At 45.5% G+C, this 19,947-nt stretch overlaps 1 protein-coding gene across 1 annotated transcript in view; it reads right to left on the bottom strand.

Moving 5' to 3' along the window:
- LOC120308832 (zinc finger protein 208-like) overlaps nucleotides 1–18,877 on the bottom strand; it is a 31,298-nt gene extending 12,421 nt beyond the window's left edge. The window contains exons 1-3 of the mRNA XM_039345371.1: nucleotides 18,677–18,877; nucleotides 16,716–16,955; nucleotides 11,517–13,018 (exon numbers count right to left, since the gene is read on the bottom strand). Coding sequence (XP_039201305.1) covers nucleotides 11,517–12,931 — 1,415 coding nt within the window. The 5' untranslated portion in view covers nucleotides 12,932–13,018; nucleotides 16,716–16,955; nucleotides 18,677–18,877. The remainder of the gene's footprint in view (nucleotides 1–11,516; nucleotides 13,019–16,715; nucleotides 16,956–18,676) is intronic.
- Nucleotides 18,878–19,947: the final 1,070 nt, after the last annotated feature.

Raw genomic sequence — 19,947 nt, forward strand, 5'->3', positions numbered from 1 at the left:
CAGGTAGCCAAGACCATAGGGCATCCCAAATGTTTATTGCGCCAGATCCGTCGGATTGTAACGGATCATGACAAACCATGTCTTCCATATGCTCAATGGTACCTGTGATATTGGCTTTGTAATCAGAGATATAAACACAACAATGAGAATGGATTAAGGCACATACTCCTTTCGAGGCAAGGATAATGTCTAAAGCATAACGGTTTTGCAGAACAATCTCTCGTATTTCTGCCACTTCCTTGTTTAACAATTTGGTAGTCTGAATGGTAGCATTGAACATGTGCCTAGTCCAGTTATTTAATGCATAGATGTCTCTGTAATTCATGGCTACCCCCATAGATGGAAATATAGATCGTGCAACTTGTGTTCCTGTACTGCCGGGTCCTCCCAGGCCATTTTTTAGATCTCTTTGATTGCGCAAACGGCCTGAAGGTGGCTGATCTGACACAAAAACTGAGGGAGCAAGAAAGCCCAATGTACAACGGCCGGACCACCGTGGAGGTATACGTTGATATGCCCGCCGGCCACAAAGCATCCATACATTACTTAATATATTTGTAGTCATGTTGGAGCTTTGCACAGTTTGGCGAACCATGGCTCTTACAATACTGCAAAGGAAGAGTGTGGACATCGTGTCTGTGTTGCCGGGGTGACATCCTGTTGATAGCGAGCATCCAGTTTTTTGATGGGTACACATATAATCAGAAAAATCATCAAGGGATTCAAAAAGAGGAATTTTCTTAACGGGATGTGGTCTAGTCATGTTGTTTGAAAGTTGAAATGTGATGTCACAATATGGGTATCTGTCTACTAAAACAGAGTTTTTAGCGGTGTTCATATATTCCCAACAAAACGCTGCCTTTTCCTGGATTCTGCTTCCTATTGTGTATACCGTATAGTTCACCATAGCATTGGAAAGGGTCCCTCTCGACCGGGGAAATTGTTTCCAACCAGTTGTATTAAAAGGCACCGCATGCATAAAAAGTCCTCCCTCCTCCAGGGTTGGAATATGCATGCACATCCAACACTCAGTCTTGTTCAAAAGACGAGAAATATTCTGCACATCTTTCATAAAAGAGTTGTGAGCCCAGGGTCCATGGTCGTCTGATGTCTGGTTAGGATGGTGGAGATTGAACCAAATAAGGGCGAACACAGCGAGCTGGAGTCCAAATGATTTTGCCATGATCATCTACCGCAGCGTAGCCTCTCCCCCAGGTAATAAGCTCTGCAGGACCTTTCCACGTGGGGTCTGGAAGCCGTCGATAGTAAACTGGAGGTCTTGAAGTAGGGGGAGGGACTGTTGAAAAATGACGAGAGGCAGCTGTTGATGATGGATCACCCGTCAGATTTAAAAAGTTCAGTGTATAAAGGCACAAGTTAAGGATGTTTTGCACTGCTGGGAGGCCAGGGGCAATTTTCCCCTTTTCATTTAAATATCGATTGAGAGCTGTTTTTAATGTTTGATTTGCTCGCTCAACCAAGGCTTGACCTTGGCTATTATACGGAATGCCAAATTTATGAACAATGGACCATTTTGTACAGAATTCTGCAAAAGCAGAGCTAATATAAGCAGGTCCGTTGTCTGTGTTAAGTTCTTTGGGGCGTCCCAACAGTGCAAATGACCGAATACAGTGATTGATAACATGTTTAGTGGCCTCACCCCGCTGGGGGGAAGCCATAATGAAGCCAGAATATGTATCAATAGAAACATGAAGATGTTTCCACGGGGCAAAAGGAGGATATTGAGTAACATCCATTTGCCAAATTTGACAGCTCTCCAAGCCATGAGGATTTACTCCAAGTGGTATTGAGTGTGCTTGCTTGCTACAGGTTGGACATTGCTGAACGATGGCAGCAGCTTCAGCAGCTGAAAGATTAAATTGTTTGATTAATGCTTTCTTATTCTGATGGAAATAGGAGTGACTTTCCCAGGGGGTTAAAAAGGTGAGTGGCATATTAAGAGGTGTTTGTGAGGCGGCAGCATCGGCAACATCATTGCCTTCTTGGAGTGGGCCTGGAAAAGGCTGATGGCTACGAATATGGGCAACAAAAAATGGGTGCTTCCTATCGTTTATGAGATGTTGCAAGTCCAAAAATAATGTTAACAGATCCATAGAGACATTCGGTGCCAAATATGAGTCAAAAATGGTTTTGACAATTTGAGTAACATATAAACTGTCCAGAATCAGATTAAAGGGTTGATCTTTAAAATGAAAAAATGCCATTGTGGCCGCCACTAGCTCAGAGCGCTGAGCTGACGTCTGGGGGGGGGTGATTTTTGTATGCCACTTACCCTCCTCTTTCCAAGCACAGGCTCCATGAGTCTTGCTGCCGTCGGCAAACACCGTTATTGCTTCTTTTAAAGGGAAAGAAGCACAAGGAGATTGCCATTTAAATGGGACTGTTTTTAATAAAAAAATGCGAGGATCTGATGGTGGATGACAAGACACTTCTCCTGGCCAATCAGCAAGTGCTTGCTGCAAAGATTCATAATTGGCCAACAAACTTTCCCAAGCCGTTAGCGAACAAGGGATATATAAAAAGGACGGTTCAACACCCCCTAAAGCCTTTGCCCTAAAGCGAGATTTTGTTATAAGCTGAGCAAAGAGTGTATGTTTCTGTGAAATGGTGTTCTTCGGGGTGTGAGATAAGTGGATCCATTCTACAATCACCATTTTTATATTAGACACGATCTGAGCCAAAGCTGCCGTAGGAAGGTCAACAGTGTTAAAAATTAGCATAGAAAAAGGCATATCGGGCTGAACACGATCGACCCATACTTTTGACAATGCATGCTGAATGATGTCACAAGTTTTAAGTTGTTGTTGAGTTAACACGATCTTATCTCCTGGATTTTTTCCCTGCGTAAGAGCAGAGAACAATGGAGCCAATTGAGAGGTGGTTAGTCCCATATAAGGACGGGCCCAATTAATTGATCCTAAATATTGTTGAAGTTGGACTAAGGTCGGGCATGGCGGAAGACACAACTTAGACAGCTGAGGCTCAGCGTGTGAGGCCAAAAGCTTGTGGCCCAAGTACAGAAAGGGGTGTTTAAGCTGAATTTTTTCAGGTGAAATAAAAAACCCATTTGTTTGAAAAATGGAGGTTAGAACAGGCAAGGTTGCTGAGACTGTACCTGAGGGCCCTGGAGCTGCCACTAAAATATCATCCATATAATGGTAAATTTTAAAATGAGGAAACTTTTCCCGATATGGTCTTAAAACCTGATTGACAACATATTGACACATTGTAGGACTGTTTAGCATCCCTTGAGGCAAGACAGTCCATTGATATCTGGCCGTGGGCTTGGAGTTATTCATTTTAGGCACAGTAAAGGCAAATAAGTGTTTGTCCTCTGGGTGTAGTGGAATAGAGAAAAATGCATCTTTTAGATCTATAACCATAAGGTCATAGTCTTTTGGTATCAAATTAGGATTAGGTAAACCGCATTGGAGCGCCCCCATGGGGCGAATGATCTTATTGATATTTCTAAGATCGCTTAAAATTCTCCATTTTCCAGATTTTTTCTTTATGACAAACACCGGAGTATTATAAGGACTCAATGAGGGTTCAATGTGTTTTAACTCTAATTGTTGATCTACCAATTGCACCAGAGCGGCTAATTTTTCTTTGGTTAAAGGCCACTGATCCACCCAAACTGGGGTGTCAGTCAAGAGGTTTAACTTTATTAATTGAGACATCTTAATCCAAAATTAATTTTGCATTGAACTGACTCATCAAGTCCCGACCCCACAGATTAATATGAAATGGAAGAATGACAGGTTTAATGTGGCCAGTGACTGATGTTTCTTCCGAGGTCACAGAAAGCCAGTGTTTGCTCACACGTGCGTGCCGGATTCCTCCCACTCCCCGAACCGACGGTGCGCTGTCGGTCTGCCACTCAGAGGGCCACTCCTCCTCTTTTATGACCGATACATCAGCTCCGGTATCTAGAATACCAAAAAAGGAGCGTCCATTGACTTGAAAGGCCATAGAGGGGCGGAACTTTTGAATTTCTTGCTCAATTGCCAAAACTTGTGGTTGTTGGGGCACAGGGACGGCAGTTGCCACTACTGTTCCCTCGAGCACAGTCATGAGAGTGTTAGGGGTAAATGCTAAAGCGACTGATGTAAAGTCAGCTGGGTCTTTCAAAAATGGCATAGCCGTTACTCCCTGCATAATAAAGTCACGGTGAGGAAACACTAACAGAGGGGTGTCACAATCGGGGAAAAGGGACAGACGGCCGGATTGGCAAAAAATACGACAGCCCGGATAAGCCTGTGGTTATTGTCTCGGAGGCCACCAGGACAAAATGATAAGATTCAGCCTTTGAGGCGGGGCTAGCTGAATGCCCCAGCTCTAGTTTCCCGGTTTCTGGGAATCAGCGGGCATAGGGTTGGAGCGACACTGGTTTGCCCAGTGAAACCCCTTTTTACAGCGCGGGCAAACAGTTTTTGGTCTGGCTCCCACTCCCCTGCTTTTATTAGTGCCCCCCCTGGGGCCCGGCACTGATTTTTAAAATGCCCATGCTTCCCGCAATTAAAACAGTTACCAGCTTTACCCTCAGGTTGCCCATTATTACTTCCTGCTTTTTGCAAGGCCATAGCCAAAGTTTCCATGTTAAATGCATTGGTCCCCACAATTCTACAGGCTTGAATATAGTCTGCCAATCCTGCATCAGGTTTGCTCATTAAGGGCTGCAGGACCGGTCTACAGTCCTCATTGGCATTTTCAAAGGCACGTTTTTTAAACAATTCCTTTTGGGCTATTTCATTTGTGATTTCCCTAGATATGGCCTTTTGTAACTGATCCACAAATTCCCCATAGGGCTGATTAGGCCCTTGAAAAATCTTTACAAAAGAGCCTTTTGTTCCCCTCTGGATCATCACCCGAGTTAGGGCAGCTTTTGCTGCGAGGGCTGCATGAGAATAGAACAAAGGGTTCATGGCTTGTTGAGCGCCCAGGTAACTAAAATTTCCATTCCCTGTTAACTGGTCTACTGTTGGTGGATTACAGCCCTGCCAAGCTAAAACGATCTTTTGACATTCCTTTTTCCATTCCGATTCCCAAACCACATATTGTGAAGATGTTAAAATCATATGGAATAGCCCTTTCCAATCTTCAGGCAACAAATAAAAACTAGAAGCCATGTGACCTATCAGACCCAAGGTATAATGGCTAGAAATCCCATAACTTGATGCAGCTTGTTTAATTTCTCTAATTTTTTTTATAGGAATTGTTTCATATCTGCGATTGCCTGTGATTGGATCAATAAAAACAGGCGCGCAAAATTGATATTCTTCAGGTTGCAGTTCCCCTTTTTCATGCGCTTCGGCCAGTGCCCTGGAGATGGCGCTGGCAGGGGAAGGCAGCACGTTAGTGTTCCTTTGTTCTTTTCCTCCCTCCTTCATTGGCGCGAATGGTTCAAAAGGCACATCGGCTTGATAAACTGCCAAAGAGGATTTTTCTTCTGCACTCTGTCCCTTTTTTAAATCATCGGGCTTTTCAGAGTCATAAGCAGGCGGGGGGTCTACAGGCTTTTCAGAGTTATAGGCAGGAGGGGGGTCTACCCTCCCCTTCTCTGTTTTCATGGCATCTTCATGAATTTGGAGACATTCAATTACAATTCGCCATGTAGACAAAATTTTTGGAGGGGCTCGAGGGGATTCATGAAAATACTTTCCTAATTTAACCCATACTGACACTTTTAGGGATCCTCCTTCGGGATATACAAGGCAATTTTGATATACATATTTTAAGAGAAGGATCAAATCCCCTTTAGTGGGAAGCGGCAAATCTTTCCCATTGTTTTTCAAAACAATTATTGATGACTTGGTCAATTCCCTAAGTTCTGAGAGGTGCACAACCTGAGGCTTAGAGAATCCTGTCCCCATACTCACGGTAATGTTTTGGGAGGGTGCTTCGTCTAGCCCTGACGACTGGCCCTGAGTTGCAGTAAGCTCTTCCGCTGAGTGAGTAAGAGGGTACCAAATCACGTCGGGGTCACCAGTTGTGGGTTTTCACGCGCCCAGTGGGTCTCCCATGAGTGTAGAAGAACAGACACGAACACGTGGTTTCCTCGGGATGGGAGCTCCGAACAAAGCCGAAGCATCCCTTTTATTGTGTTACCAGAAGGCGGGTTTATATGCACCTGGTGACCACCTTACACCAACCACATTTGTTATGACACAGCATATTAGCATATTACACGTGCTACAGCTTTGTTTTGCACACGCTCCTATACAGCTGTTACACCCGGCACCAACAAAACACCAAACACATTCCTTTGCACCGCACGGCACTTCTTTTGTTGACCCCAACCTTTTTTACTTCCGACTTCCTTATACCTTGGCCTGCTGCAGCTGATGACTCATCCTAACAGGCCAGATAATCCAAATAACTCCAACAGTGCTAAGTGACCGAGAGTCTTTTTGGGGTTGGGTAGGATTAACAAATTCAGGAAATAAATAGAAACATGGAATCAATATCCTACAGCACAGCAGACAGAAGCCTGGGGAAAAGAAGAGCATTTGCTGATAATTTTGTAGTAATTTTGGAAAACTTTTTTGTAAGGAACAAAAATATTAATGGAAAAATTAATATTTTTGTTTTGGTCATTAGCTGGTTTTAAAATGAATAGCTGAAAGACAAAGATGGCAAAGTAAGCATGAAAATGGGAGAGCAAATAGAATGGATGGGAAAAAAGTGTTTTGAAGAAATGACGCAAGAGTGAGAAACCTGAGCATTATTTTAAAATACAAATTGTATATCAAAATAATTATGTTAAGGCGTGGGATGAAATCAAGAAGGATGTGTTAAGATGGGGAAATTACAATTGTTGGGGAGAATTTCTGTGATTAAAAATGAATGTATTACCTACTTTCATGATGTTTCTGTTTTAAAAAATACCTCTCTAAATAATAGATGCACCCCTTAAGCCAGGGGTGTCAAACCTATGGCAAGGGCGCCATCACCCCAGCCCTAGTCCTTCAGCTGGGTTTTATAAAACCTTTTCACTTTAGGCCTCCACCGTTGTGTGCAAAGAAAAAAAAAGGTTCAATCAGTCAGTTTCAACTTTTTGCAGGGGAAAAAAAGATCTTGCAAAGTTAGAATTGATTGATTGAACTTTTTAGTTCCACCCAGTCTGCCCTTACCACCGCAGCCACGCCCACCCAATTGGCCACACCCACCCAGCATCCAAAGATACATAAGTGGGTTTTGGTCTGCAGTTTGGGCACTCGGTCTCTAAAAGGTTTGCCATCACTGCCCTAAGTGGAATTTTCCTCCAATGGGATTTTCCCATGTATTTTACCAGGAAACTATAGCGGGGCAACCTAGAAATGTCAGTGTCCTCCTAACCATACCCAAGCACTCCAAATTTGTTGGCGATGGCCATTTTGCTCTCTGAGTTCATGGTGACCTAACCCTAAGTGGAGTTTTCCTCCAATGGGATTTTCCCATGTATTTTACCACGAAAGATAGATAGGTCAGGCTAGAAAACTCAGTGCCCTGCTAACTATACCCAAGCACTCCGAATTTGTTGGCAATGCCCCTTTTGCTCTCCGAGTTCATAGTGACGTAACCCTAAGTCCGTGGTGACAAACCTATGGATGCGGGCCACAGGTGGCATGCAGAACCTTCTCTGTGGGCACGTGCGCTGTCGCCCCAGTCCTAGGCCCTGAGCTGTGTTGTACAAAACCTTTTCGGTTTAGGCCGGAAAAAAAAAAAAGGTTCAATCAATCAATCAATTTCAACTTCTTGTGAGAAAAAAAAAAAGATCTCGCAAAGGTGGAACTGAATTGGTTGAACTTTTTAGTTCCACCCAGTCTGCTGTTACCACTGCAGCCACGTCCACCCAATGGGCCATGCCCACCCAATGGGCCACGCCCACCCAGCTATACATAAGTGGGTTTTGGGTTGCAATTTGGGCACTCGGAATCTAAAAGGTTCGCCATCACTGCCTTAAGCAATCTAGGTTTGTATGCCGAGAGAAAAACCAAGAGTTTAATTTAAAACTCTTCAGGATGCAAAGAAAAGGAGATAGTCTGATTTGGAAATTCTCCTTTGCAGCCTCTTTGGTCTGGACAAAAAGAATGAGCTTTGCTGAGAAATAAGAGAATTTTAAAATAACAAGAGCAGGAGCTGAAGTTTGGGTGGCTTGGTTTTTATGTGGTACAACCTCAACAATCCTCGTGATGGAAGTGATGCATTGAGAATACGGAAGGGATGTAAGTCTGGCGGGTGCCCGAGAAAGCCCTGGCAGAGGAAGGCCATGTATGGGAAAGGAAAAGAGCAGGCAAAGGGGAACGGTCACCTATGGAGAGTTGTTAGAAAAAAGGAACGTGGGAGAATACAAGGGGAAGTCAGGAGATCAGCAGAGGGATTTAATTTCACACAGTTTTTCTCTGTGGAGTTGAGAGAAAGATTGAAAGTGTACAAAAGGACACTTGGAATTACACACAACCTATTGGGAGACAGAATTTGAAACTGAAGTCCTGTATGTGCAAATGATGACCATGAAATGGCTAAAAGGTATCAGCTTTTTCTAAAAACTGAAATGGACAAAAAACAAGTTAAAGAGTGTGCAGCTAGTCCTCGACTTACAACAGTTCATTTAGTGTCTGTTCAAAGTTACAATGGCACTGAAGAAAGCAACAATGACCATTTTTCCACACTTATAGCCATTGCAGCATCCCCATGGTCACGTGATCAAAATTCAGACAATTGGCAGCTGACTCCTCTTTATGACGGTGGGAGTGTCCTAGGGTTGTGTGGTCACTTTTTGCAACTTTCTGACAAGCAAAGTCAAGGGGAAGCAAGATTCATTTAACAACTATGTCGCTGTCTTAACAAGTGCAGTGATTCACTTAACAACTTTGGCAAGAAAGGTCCTAAAATGGGGCAAAACTCACTATCTCGCTTAGTAACAAAAAGTTTAGGCTCTATTGTGGTAGTAAGACGACCACCTGTATGATGAAACGGGCCAAAGGTTTTGGTTATTCTGTGTCATCAAATCTGTGTCGATTCCTACCAACTGCATGATAAACCTTCTCCAGAATGATCTCTATCCCCAACCGGATCCTTCAGGTCCCCCAATGGATCCTCTATCACCACTTTGCCTGGATAACCCCCCTGGTTGCCCCCTTCTCCTCATTCCCCCCATCTTTCTCAGCATCAAAGCCTTTTCTTTAAAGCAAACATTGTTCCAGGCAATCTCTGATTGATGACAGTTTGAGCCTGGTCTATTAATTCCTGGAGTAAGAATTCTGGTTGGTTTCTTGTGTGATCCATGTTTCTGTTTTTTTGGTTGTCCATGATCACCTCAAGAGCTTTCCCAAACACCAAAGTTCAAGACCTGTCCACCCTCTTCCTGTCCTGCTTCTTCAAAGTCCAATTTTCGCTTGCGTAGAAGGTCACAGGGAATATCTGAATATTCTGATCTTAAGTTTATGTTCCTCTAGCCTCCGTCAATAAAAGGGAGTTCTATAATTCTTTAGGGTTTTGTTTCCTGATTTAGCCTCCCTTTGAGGAGCTGAGATCCAGCTTCAAGGCCTGGTGGCATTTTTTCTTTCCTTTCTAAAAACAGGCAAGCAACTTTAAATCTCTTTGCAACAACCTCTTCCTTTTGTAGACTTTGATCCTGGTTAGTTAATATCTGCTTTCCTTCGCCGCCTTTCTACCTGTGATGGAATATGAGCCTGGAGAAGCAGTTTGGGGGGAGGGGGTGTCTTGGCAGCACAGAGCTTTCCGAGGGGGGGGGAGGCACCCTATCAATGCCCAGAGAGCAGGAAGACCTTCCCTTGAAGAACAAGCTATCAGAGGTTGCGCAAGGTGGAGAAGCTGGATGATGGTTTGGGTTGCAATGAGAATCTTGTGAGAAGCCAAGTCTTCCTGCTCAAGCCGAGAATTCACATGGGAGGCAGACCTTATAAATACTGCGGGAAAAGATTCAGCCGCAGCTCCATCCTGATTGCTCTCCAGAGAATTGATAGAAGGCCAAATCCTTACTCGAAGCTTCTCTGGATGGAGAAGATTCATGCTGGAAGGGATCTGGGTAGATCCCCCTTGGGAACAGCATCTGGGACCAGAGATACAATAAACATTGGGAAATGGACATAAAGAGCAGCCCTCCATGGACGCGAGACTCAGTGTCTTCACCAGAGTGAGTTGTTTCGAGTGGTGAGAAGGGATCAACTGAAGACCCAAAGGGGTGACGCCCAATTGTGGAGATCCTTGGGGTCACAGGTACATACAGTCCTCGAGTTACGACGATCATGACCATGGGAAAGCAGGTCACCAGGTAACCTGGACCCAATTTTACAACTTTTTTCATAGCGGTCATTAAGCTGCAGACGTTAACTGAATCCATTGTTCAGTGTGTGGTGGGTTTTGTCAGAATCCTGAAATAAATATCATTTTTCTTTTTTAAAAAATAATATTTTATTAATTTTCCAATTTTACATTTGAATATTTAAAAAGCAACGTGGTGACTGAGTTAATCAATAGCTCAATAACAAAATCTTAGTGCAAATCTCAGGCTACAACATCAAATGTTTCGTCTCTTTTTCTCTTAACAATCACTGTCTCATGTTCAGGTTGGTACATTTCTAATTATATCAATTCAATAAGAACATCATTATTACATTTATCAATAAATTTTTAGCTTATACATATCTTAATTACATTCAATTTTCATAAACAATCCATATTCTCTTATTGATTTTTACTCAATTTTTAATTTCTTATCAATATTCCAACTTAACCTTTGATATTTATAATTTTCAGACTTTGGGTAACCAAAATTTCCCTTATCTCACTTCATAACAAACTATAATATCCAAAATACACACTTTATCTATTTAAATATAATTCTATTTCCTAAGAGTTATCTATTTCCCACCATATTTAATAATCATCATAATAATGATAAAGTTGGAAGGGACCTTGGAGGTCATCTAGTCCAACCCCCTGCTCAGGCAGGAAACCTATACCATTTCGGACAAATGGCTGTCCAGTTTCTTCTTAAAAACTTCCAGTATTGGAGCATTCACTGCTTCTGGAGGCAGGTTGTTCCACTGGTTAACCCCATCTTGTCAGACCCAGAGAGAGACCCTCCCTTTCACTGTGCTTGTCTCAGCTAAGAGGCCACACCTGGCCAGCCTTGGCCACTCCAGGAAAGCTCGGCAGTGCTGGATGGGAGACCACCAGGAGGTCCTGGGCTCTGGGCTGGCTGGGAGGTGCAACGGAATCACAAGGCAATTTCCATCACCTCGTATGATCTGAGGCGTCTAAACTGAGTTTCCTCCTTCTCTTCTGGACTCCAAAATCTTAATATCTAAAATGAAAACTAAAAAAATCAGAAATAAAATTTTGATTTCTGCTGAAGCATTTGTGAAATGTCTCCTGTGTGCCACGCTGGTTTCCTGATTGTGAACTGTACCATTTCCCTTCTGTGACTGTGTGAAGTTCCTGGTGAATTATGTGACTTTTAAAAAAATATTTTCCCCATTCCTCACAACTGAAGGGGTTTCTCTCTACTATGGACTTTTTGATGCATTTTTAGCTGAGATTTACAATGAAAAGTTTTCTCACACTCTGCACACTTGTGAGGCCTCTCCCCTGTGTGAGTTCTGGTGTGCCTGCAAAGTGATGACGTCCGGGCAAAACATTGCCCACACTCCAGGCATTTATACGGTTTCTCTCCAGTGTGGATTCGCTGATGCATCAAAAGAGAATCTTTCCGAGAAAAACATTTATTGCACTCCAAGCATTTATAGGGCTTGTCTCCTATGTGGATTTGGCTGTGACGTAGAAGGGAACATGAATGAGCAAATGCTCTCCCACAGTCTAAACATTTGTAATTTCTCTCCCCTGTGTGAGTTTCCACATGACATCTAACGGCTGATGCAGTATGATAAAATCGTCCACATTCGATGCATTGATATGGCTTCTCCCCTGTGTGGGTTTCATGATGTCTCCAAAGGTTCCTCTTCCTTACAAAACATTTTCCACATTCTGCGCATCTGTACGGCTTCTCTCCTGTGTGGACTCTGCGATGGCTTCCAAGGTTTTCCTTTTTGGCAAAGCATTTCTCACACTCCCCACACTTGTACGGCTTCTCCCCTGTGTGGATCCTCTGATGAACCTGAACCTCTGTTTGTGTAAGAAAACCTTTCCCACACTCCCCACATTCATAGGGTTTCTCCCCTTTGTGCCTCCTCTGGTGTTTATGAAATTCAGAAGAATGTACAAATCGTCTCCCACATTCCGGGCATTCATAGGGTCTCTCTCCGGTGTGACGTCTCTGATGCTGCACCAAGTATGATTTCAAGGTAAAACATTTCCCACATTCGAGGCACTTTTCGTTTTTCTCCCCCGTGTGCGTTTTCCAATGCTTCCGAAGATACGAACTCTCGGTGAAACTTTTTCCACACTCAAAGCACCTGTAAGGTTTTATTCCGGTATGAATCTTCTCGTGGGCCCGAAGGCCGCCCTTCTGGGAAAAGCTCTTCCCACATTCCCAACACATGTAAGGTTTCTCCCCCGTGTGAATTCTCTCGTGGATTTTAAGTCTTCCTATCTGAAGGAAAGATTTCCCACATTCCAGACACTGATAGGGTTTCTCCCCAGTGTGGATTTTCTGATGCCTAAGAAGGTGGGACTTCTGAGGAAAATATACGCCACATTGCTGACATTGATAGGATTTTAGTTTGGGGGGGTTACTGGGATCTTTGGCCCTTTTTCCAAAAAGGGATTTCTCACTTTCCAAACCTTGACTGGATCCGCTTCCCACATGGACCTTCTTGTGGGTCAAAAGGAGGGACCGGCGAGCAAAGGATTTCCCACACTCTGAGCATTCATGGGTTCTTTTGTGGTTTTTCAGAGTGCTGCTTGTGTCTGACGGGGGATCCGAGAGTTTCCCGCCCTCCATGAGTTCTGGCGGCTGCTGCCTTGCGCTGATTTTCTATTATCAGTTGATAGTTGACGTGCAGGTCAATCTTCAGTCCCAGTTGTTTTCCTAATGATGGAACAGAAAAGAAGACGAGAATAATATTTCTTTTTCAGAATGGTAGAGAATCACAAAATTTTAGCGTTCTAAGGGAGCATGAAGGTCTTCCAGTCCAACCCTCTTCCATGGTCAGTGGTCCACAGGACACCCCAGACAAAACCTCCACTGATTTTGTCACCTCAGATCCCTGGGGGGCAAACTCTCTGCTTTTTTAATGACTATCTTTTCCTCCTTGGTCCTCATCCTATGACGAGGTGAAAAAGAAGCTCTGGAACTTTAGGCCAGTGATGGCGAACCTTTTAGAGACCAAGTGCCCAAACTGCAACCCCAAACCCACTTATTTATCACCGGGTGCCAGGGGGATGTGGCCCACTGGGTAGGCGTGGCTGTGATGGTCATGGCAGACTGGGTGGGTGTGGCCAAAGTGGGCATGATCACCTCAATGTTGCTCATGGGGAGGGATGCCTGTGGGGGCTGGGCAGGTTTGGGGGAGATCCAGGGGGTCTCTGGCAGGTGGGGTGGTGGGCAGGAGGCTCATCCTGCGGGGTGAGGCGAGGCAAGGCAGGGAGAGGGTGCCATTGTCGCAGTGCAAGGTGAGGCAGGGCTCGGGGCAGCTGCTGCCTGACACCATCGGCCCCCACACACAGAAACCAGAGAGCGCATGGGGACCGACAGTGTCCGTCAGCAGCCACAGCCTGCCGATCCCTTGACCAGTGCACTCTGGGGCTCCACAGCCTGCCACCAGAAGTTTAGAGAAACCACCTCTGAGCTGGACAGATGGCCGACAGCTGAGGAGGGTGATACAATGGGTCGTGTCCGGGAAAAGGAGACAATGCGAAGCCAGGAGGGGAGGGGGGACGGGGGAGGGAAACCAGCCGTGCTGGGATGCATCCGGCCACTGGGTGGGACCTTGGCAAGTTAGCGGGCGGCTGGTTGAAGAGGGACAGTTGCCATCTCTGGGGCATGGCGTATGCCCACAGAGAGGGCTCCGAGTGCCGCCTCTGGCACATGTGCCATAGGTTCGCCACCACTGCTTTAGGCAGTCCTCAACTTAGGATGAAAATCGGGACTGGAATGCTGGTCATTCAGTGAAGTAGTAATTATGTGAGGGGTCAGATGGCCACTTCACGTACAGCCACAATCCCACACTTCTGGTTACAATCCTTCAGGGGTCTAAAGTGGAAGAAGGCCCAGGCAAGGGGTGTGGGGGTGTCTGGGGGTGGGGCTGGCCCTAGAGACCAGGCACAGGCCCTCCGCCATGAGTTGGGGGGTGCTGAAGTGGGATGCACAGCTGCAGCCACCCATGGAAGCCTGAGTTGCCCCATCCAGGTCATCAAAAGCATCCCTGATTGACAGCAATCCTGGGGCTGGCCCTTAAGTGGAAGCCTGGGGCCTTCAGCCATTTCAGCCAGTGGCCACTGACCCCAGGACTGCACTTCAGCCCACTATCTCCGCTGTCACTAAGAAATGAGGCATTCATCCCCAGACTGGAGGCCTTTGCAGCCTTGCACCATTCTCCAAGCCGCATGTTTCCAAGCAACGTGTCCTAAAGCATCTCTAAGCTTCTCCAGGACCTCCTGAAGTCAAACGTGGCCTGTGCTCCAGGATTGTGTTTGCACAAAATTGGAAAGCACTGAAAGCCTCCCCAGAGGGAGAGGTGATTGGGAAAATATTGGAATGTGCAGAAATGAATAGACTAACAATGACAATTAAAGATAAGACAGAGTCAGACTACTATGAAATTTGGGGAACTTTTTATGATTGGCTGAAAAGAGAATACAGTTAAAAGATAGTTAACATCAATTTAGATGGAAGAAGAAGGAGCAGATAAGGAGGGAGACCCAGGCGACACAGTATTGAATAACTGCAGGCTGTATAAATGTTTATAGAAGTATATACCAAGAAGGTTAGATAAATAGAAGTATTAATCTTATTGTATATAATACAGATAGGGAAATTTGGAGAGAGGAGTTGCTCGGACATTACCCCTGAATTGTATCTGAAGAGAGATAAAGAAAGGAGAGGAGAGAGAAAAGAGTAAAGGAGGGGAGAAGGAAGTAGGAAGGTTGGAGGAAGAGGAAAGGGGAGGAGAGTGGTGAAGGAGAGGAGAGGAAGAGGGAAGTAGGGAAGAGAAGAAAGGGAGAAAGAAGGTAAAGAAGAAGGAGTGTGGATACGGTGAAAGGGGAAATGGGCAAGCAACACCAAAATTATGTTTATGTTTATTTCATTTTGTTAAAAGTATCTGTATGTGAGTGTGGAGGGAATGTATGTTAATATCTGATAAGTATTACGGTATATGTATGGGGGAGAGTTTGGAAAAATAAAAAATTATTAAAAAAAAACGTGGCCTGTGCTGGGACTCACATGGCCTCTCCTGCCCACTTCAGACAACCCCACATTCTTCTGCTTAACGACATGTGTAATTGCTTAACAGCCACATCCAAGAGAATAGGATTGCAGTCACTGAGCCAGGCTTTCAGGTGACATCTCATAAACCAAGTACTCAGTGACCAAAGACTCCAGTGCCAACGGTGGTCCTAAGTCTAGGACAAACTACGTGAAATGCCTAAAACGAAGGCATCGCATAAGCAAAAGGGAAGAAAAGAGGCCAGTGTAAAGAACCCATTTCTGATTCCTATCCCTTTTTCCCGCTTCTTCTGACTTTTGCACTTATGAGCTCCATCCCGACATGACTTTTTTTATAACTTTTTCATTTTTTCCAACTCTCCCCCATACATATCAACAAATATACCGCCATATTTATCAAGTGTTAACATACATTCTTTTTACATTCTTATAATAATAATAATGATAAAGTTGGAAGGGACCTTGGAGGTCATCTAGTCCAGTGGTTCTTAACCTGGGCGATATTGCCCCCCAGGGGGCGATTTTATTTTTCAGGGGGGCGAAGGAACAAAAAGGGGGCGATATGGGGGCGATGGAGCGAGAAGTTTTGGGGACACTTTTGAGACTTTTTCGTACAGTGAATGGCTGTATATTTGCCGTACAAAAACATCAGATCGCTCGCTATTAGTGGATTGAATTGTGTTTTCAAATGTTCCTCCAGCTAGCTTCAGTACAGAACGCCGTACATATGTAAATACGCATTGCTTATCTTCCTGCGTGTTGTGCAGCAGCCTCTACCCATACAGTGGCACACCGTTGGCCAGAATATGAGAGATATGGGGAAAAGACTGGAAATAAATTATTTGCATCGATATGTCCTGATGAACAATTTTAAAGAAAACAAAAAAAGTGTTTGCATAAATTGAAGAATTATTTCCTATGTTGTGATTGAGAGGTTATGTTGGGGGAGGGGGGCGATGACAACTTCCTCATTGGCTCAAGGGGGCGATTCGTTCAAAAAGGTTAAGAACCACTGATCTAGTCCACTAAAATAGTGAAATGGTGAAACTCTCTCAACAAAGTATAGTTGGGCTTCAATAAGGCAGGTGAGAAAGTGGACCACAGCCAACTTCTTGGTAAGATAGAAAAATGTGGGATTGACAGAATCACCACTAGATGGATTCCTGACCGGCTGATGAAACACACTCAACTTTTAGTCCTTAATGGAACTACATTAGGCCTTCATTCAGCACCTTGGCTGCAAATCCCAATTTCTCTGAATTGCTGTTTTGTGAAATAAAGCTATAAACAAAATATATGCTTATTCTCCAAACCAAGATTTAATCAAGACTTTACTCACCTTTAAAGTTGCAGCTAAGAGATCTCTGGGTCACTTGTTTCCCAGGAATGACCATCACCACTGACCAGTTTCTCTCTCCACACCGATTGGCCCTTTGTGCAGGAAGCTGCTTCTCCAACTGGGCCACAATTTCCAAATTCTCTAGAACGGAGTCTGGGCTAAAGGTTGGTGGGTCCCAATCCAAGAACGCCCCCCCCCCTTCTCTTCTGTGGAGCTCACAGCCACATCTTCACTGGTCTCCTGCAAAGAGAAGTGCGAGAGGCTCAGATTCCGAGAATAATGCTGAACATAATCTGGAGGAGAAAGTGGAATTATTAGTTGAGGATACAAAATAATGGAGACAGAATCGTGATTCAAGAAGATCTTGATGAGCCAAAATGAAAGAAACCAGCAAGATGAAGTCCAACAGGGACCAATGCAGAGTTGTCAGTAGGAAAACTCAATGGAATATGAGACAGATCAGATGGGGCAGAGCATGCGTGTGGAAAGGGCTGCTCTTTCCTGCTCTTTTGGGAGGCTGCAAGGCCACAAAGATTCCAGGCAGGTGTTTCAAAAAATATTTACAATTAGAAAAGGCAGCCTTTTGGTCATCGGCTTGTTTTATTACCTGCTCACAAGGCTGGCCTCAAAACTTCCTCGGTGCTTTGAAAAACACCCACCAAGAAGGGGCTGCCACATCACAGCCTCTTCAGGGCAAAACAAGAATATAAAGTTTAGAAATTCTACTCAGCTTTTTAAAGCGGAAGCAAAGTAAATATTACCATACAACGGAAAGATTTTATTTTTAGCCTTTTACACTGAGCTCAAAGAAAGAGGAACTTTTTTTGTGGGTTAAAACAACGTGACGTCCATTAAGTTAATATAATAATAATAATAATAATGATGATGATAAAGGGACTTTGGAGGTCATCTAGTCCAACCCCCTGCTCAGGCAGGAAACCCTACACCATTTGGGACAAATGGCTCTCCAGTCTCTTCTTAAAAACTCCCAGTGGTGGAGCATTCACCGCTTTTGGAGGCAGATTGTTCCACTGGTGAATTGTTCTGTCAGGAAGTTTCTCCTTAGTTCTAGGTTGCTTCTCTCCTTGATCAGTTTCCACCCGTTGCTTCTTGTCCTGCCTTCAGGTGCTTTGGAGAATAGCTTGACTCCCTCTTCTTTGGGGCAGCTCCTGAGATATTGGAACACGGCTCTCATGTCACCCCTCCTCCTTCTCTTCATTAAACTAGACATACCCAATTCTAGCAACCGTTCCTTATATGTTTTAGCCTCCAGTCCCCTAATCATCTTTGTTGCTCTTCTCTGTACTCTTTCTAGAGTCTCAACATCTTTTTTACATCGTGGTGACCAAAACTGGATGCAGTATTCCAAGTGTGGCCTTACCAAGGCATTGTAGAGTGGTATTAATACTTCACGTGATCTTGATTCTATCCCTCTGTTAATGCAGCCTAGCACTGTGTTGGCCTTTTTGGCAGCTGCAGCACACGGCTGGCTCATATTTACACTAGGACTCCGAGATCCCACCCATAGTTGCTACTATTGAGCAAGGTACCTATGATACCTGTAGACTTTTAAACCTTTGATTTCCCCCAAAGACCCCCCTCGCTGTCGCAACGAGGTCAGCCCGTTTTAATACCACATTACAAATCTCAAAAAAAAATTTAAAACTCCGTTTGCTACGCTTTTGGAGCTGCGCTTGAGGAAAAGGGAAGCTGAGAGGCTTCCTGTTCAAACGGACCTCAAAGAGACCTTTTGCAGCAACTTCCCCAAAAGCTCCCTCCCGGATCCACCCGCCGCCCCACGGGGAACCTTGGCTGGGCGAGGAGGGGGCAGATCCAGCCCGGAGAGGGATCCCCCTTTGCCCCCCTGGAGGGAAGGGAGGGATCCGCTCCCTGCAGGCGACGCCAGAGCCGAATCTCCCCAAGGAAAACCCGGCAAGCCGAAGAGGCGGATCCGCAGCTACCTTTCTCCTGGCGGGGGGGGGAGAAGCTCTCCTGGCGGGAGGGGCGCCCCAAAGGCCGGAGGGGGAGCAGCCCGACCTGCCCCGAGCGGGACCCAGAAGCCTCTCCCGAGGGATCCGGCGCCGATCCTGCCAAGGCGAAGCGAGACGGGGAGGGGGGCGGAGATCCAGCGAGTGGGAGGAGAGAGGCGGGGGCGGGGCTTCTGCTCTCCTTCTGGGCTCCGCCCACGCCTTACAACCCCGCCCCTTGGCAGCCTCAGCTCCTCCCCCCTCCCTTCCCCTCTCCACCTTCCCAGCCGGGACTCCCCGTTCCTCCGCTGGACATCCGCTTCCCGGGTTCCTCTGCCCATGCGAAGAGTACCCTGCTGTGCCCGGGGGGGGGAGCCGAGTCCCAAAAAGCCTTTACCCCCCCCCTTCCATCCCCCTCTGCCTTTCCCAGCCTATGGATTCCTCCAGGAATGTTATTGGGGGGGGGGGTCTCTGCCGGCATCGCCTCCTCCTCACCCGGGGCCAGATCTTCGCCCAAGTGCATTTTGGCCGCCTCTTCCCTCGCTTCCTCCAAACCATCATCCTCTCCTCTGGAGGGGGGGGGGTCAGAAGAGACGCAGCCAGTTCCGGCAATCTGCCCACATCGAATTCTGAGATCAATAATGTGGGATCTGTTTTGCATGCACACGGTATTATTCTTCCAGTGAAATAAATGTGTAGTTGAGAAAGGCCCCTGGAGAAGCCCCGTCAAAGGACGCTTCCCTGCTGGTGGGTGAACCTCATCCTGGCTCCATCCGGTCCCTTCAGCTTCCCTCCAGGGTCTTCCCTCCCCTTCCCCGTCTCTCCCCAAGGCTTCTCCGGAGTGGGCAGGAGGGACGGAGAGAGCGAGCAGGTGTTTACTTTGCTTTTTTTCCCCATTCTTTCCTTTTTTTTCTTCCTCCTCTTCCTCACCCCCATCCCCCCAGTGGGCGCTGTCACATTTAAGCAAACATAATTTTCAAGTTTCTTGTCATCTGTCAACGTGTCCTTCCTCTCTTCTCCTCCCAGTTCAGCCAGACTTTCACCTTCCTTCCGGAATTCCTTCTGATTCCCCTCTCCTAAAAGCCTCTGCCCAAAGCATCTCATCCCATATAATAATAATAATAATAATAATAATAATAATAATAATAATAATAATAACAACAACAACAACGATGACGATGATGATGAGTTGGAAGGGACCTTGGAGGTCATCTAGTCCAACCCCCTGCTCAGGCAGGAAACCCTACACCATTTCGGACAAATGG

The sequence above is a fragment of the Crotalus tigris genome, unplaced genomic scaffold (genome assembly GCF_016545835.1).
Source record: "Crotalus tigris isolate CLP2741 ecotype Arizona unplaced genomic scaffold, ASM1654583v1 scf7180000017950.1190679, whole genome shotgun sequence".
In the NCBI taxonomy this organism is placed as follows: domain Eukaryota; kingdom Metazoa; phylum Chordata; class Lepidosauria; order Squamata; family Viperidae; genus Crotalus; species Crotalus tigris.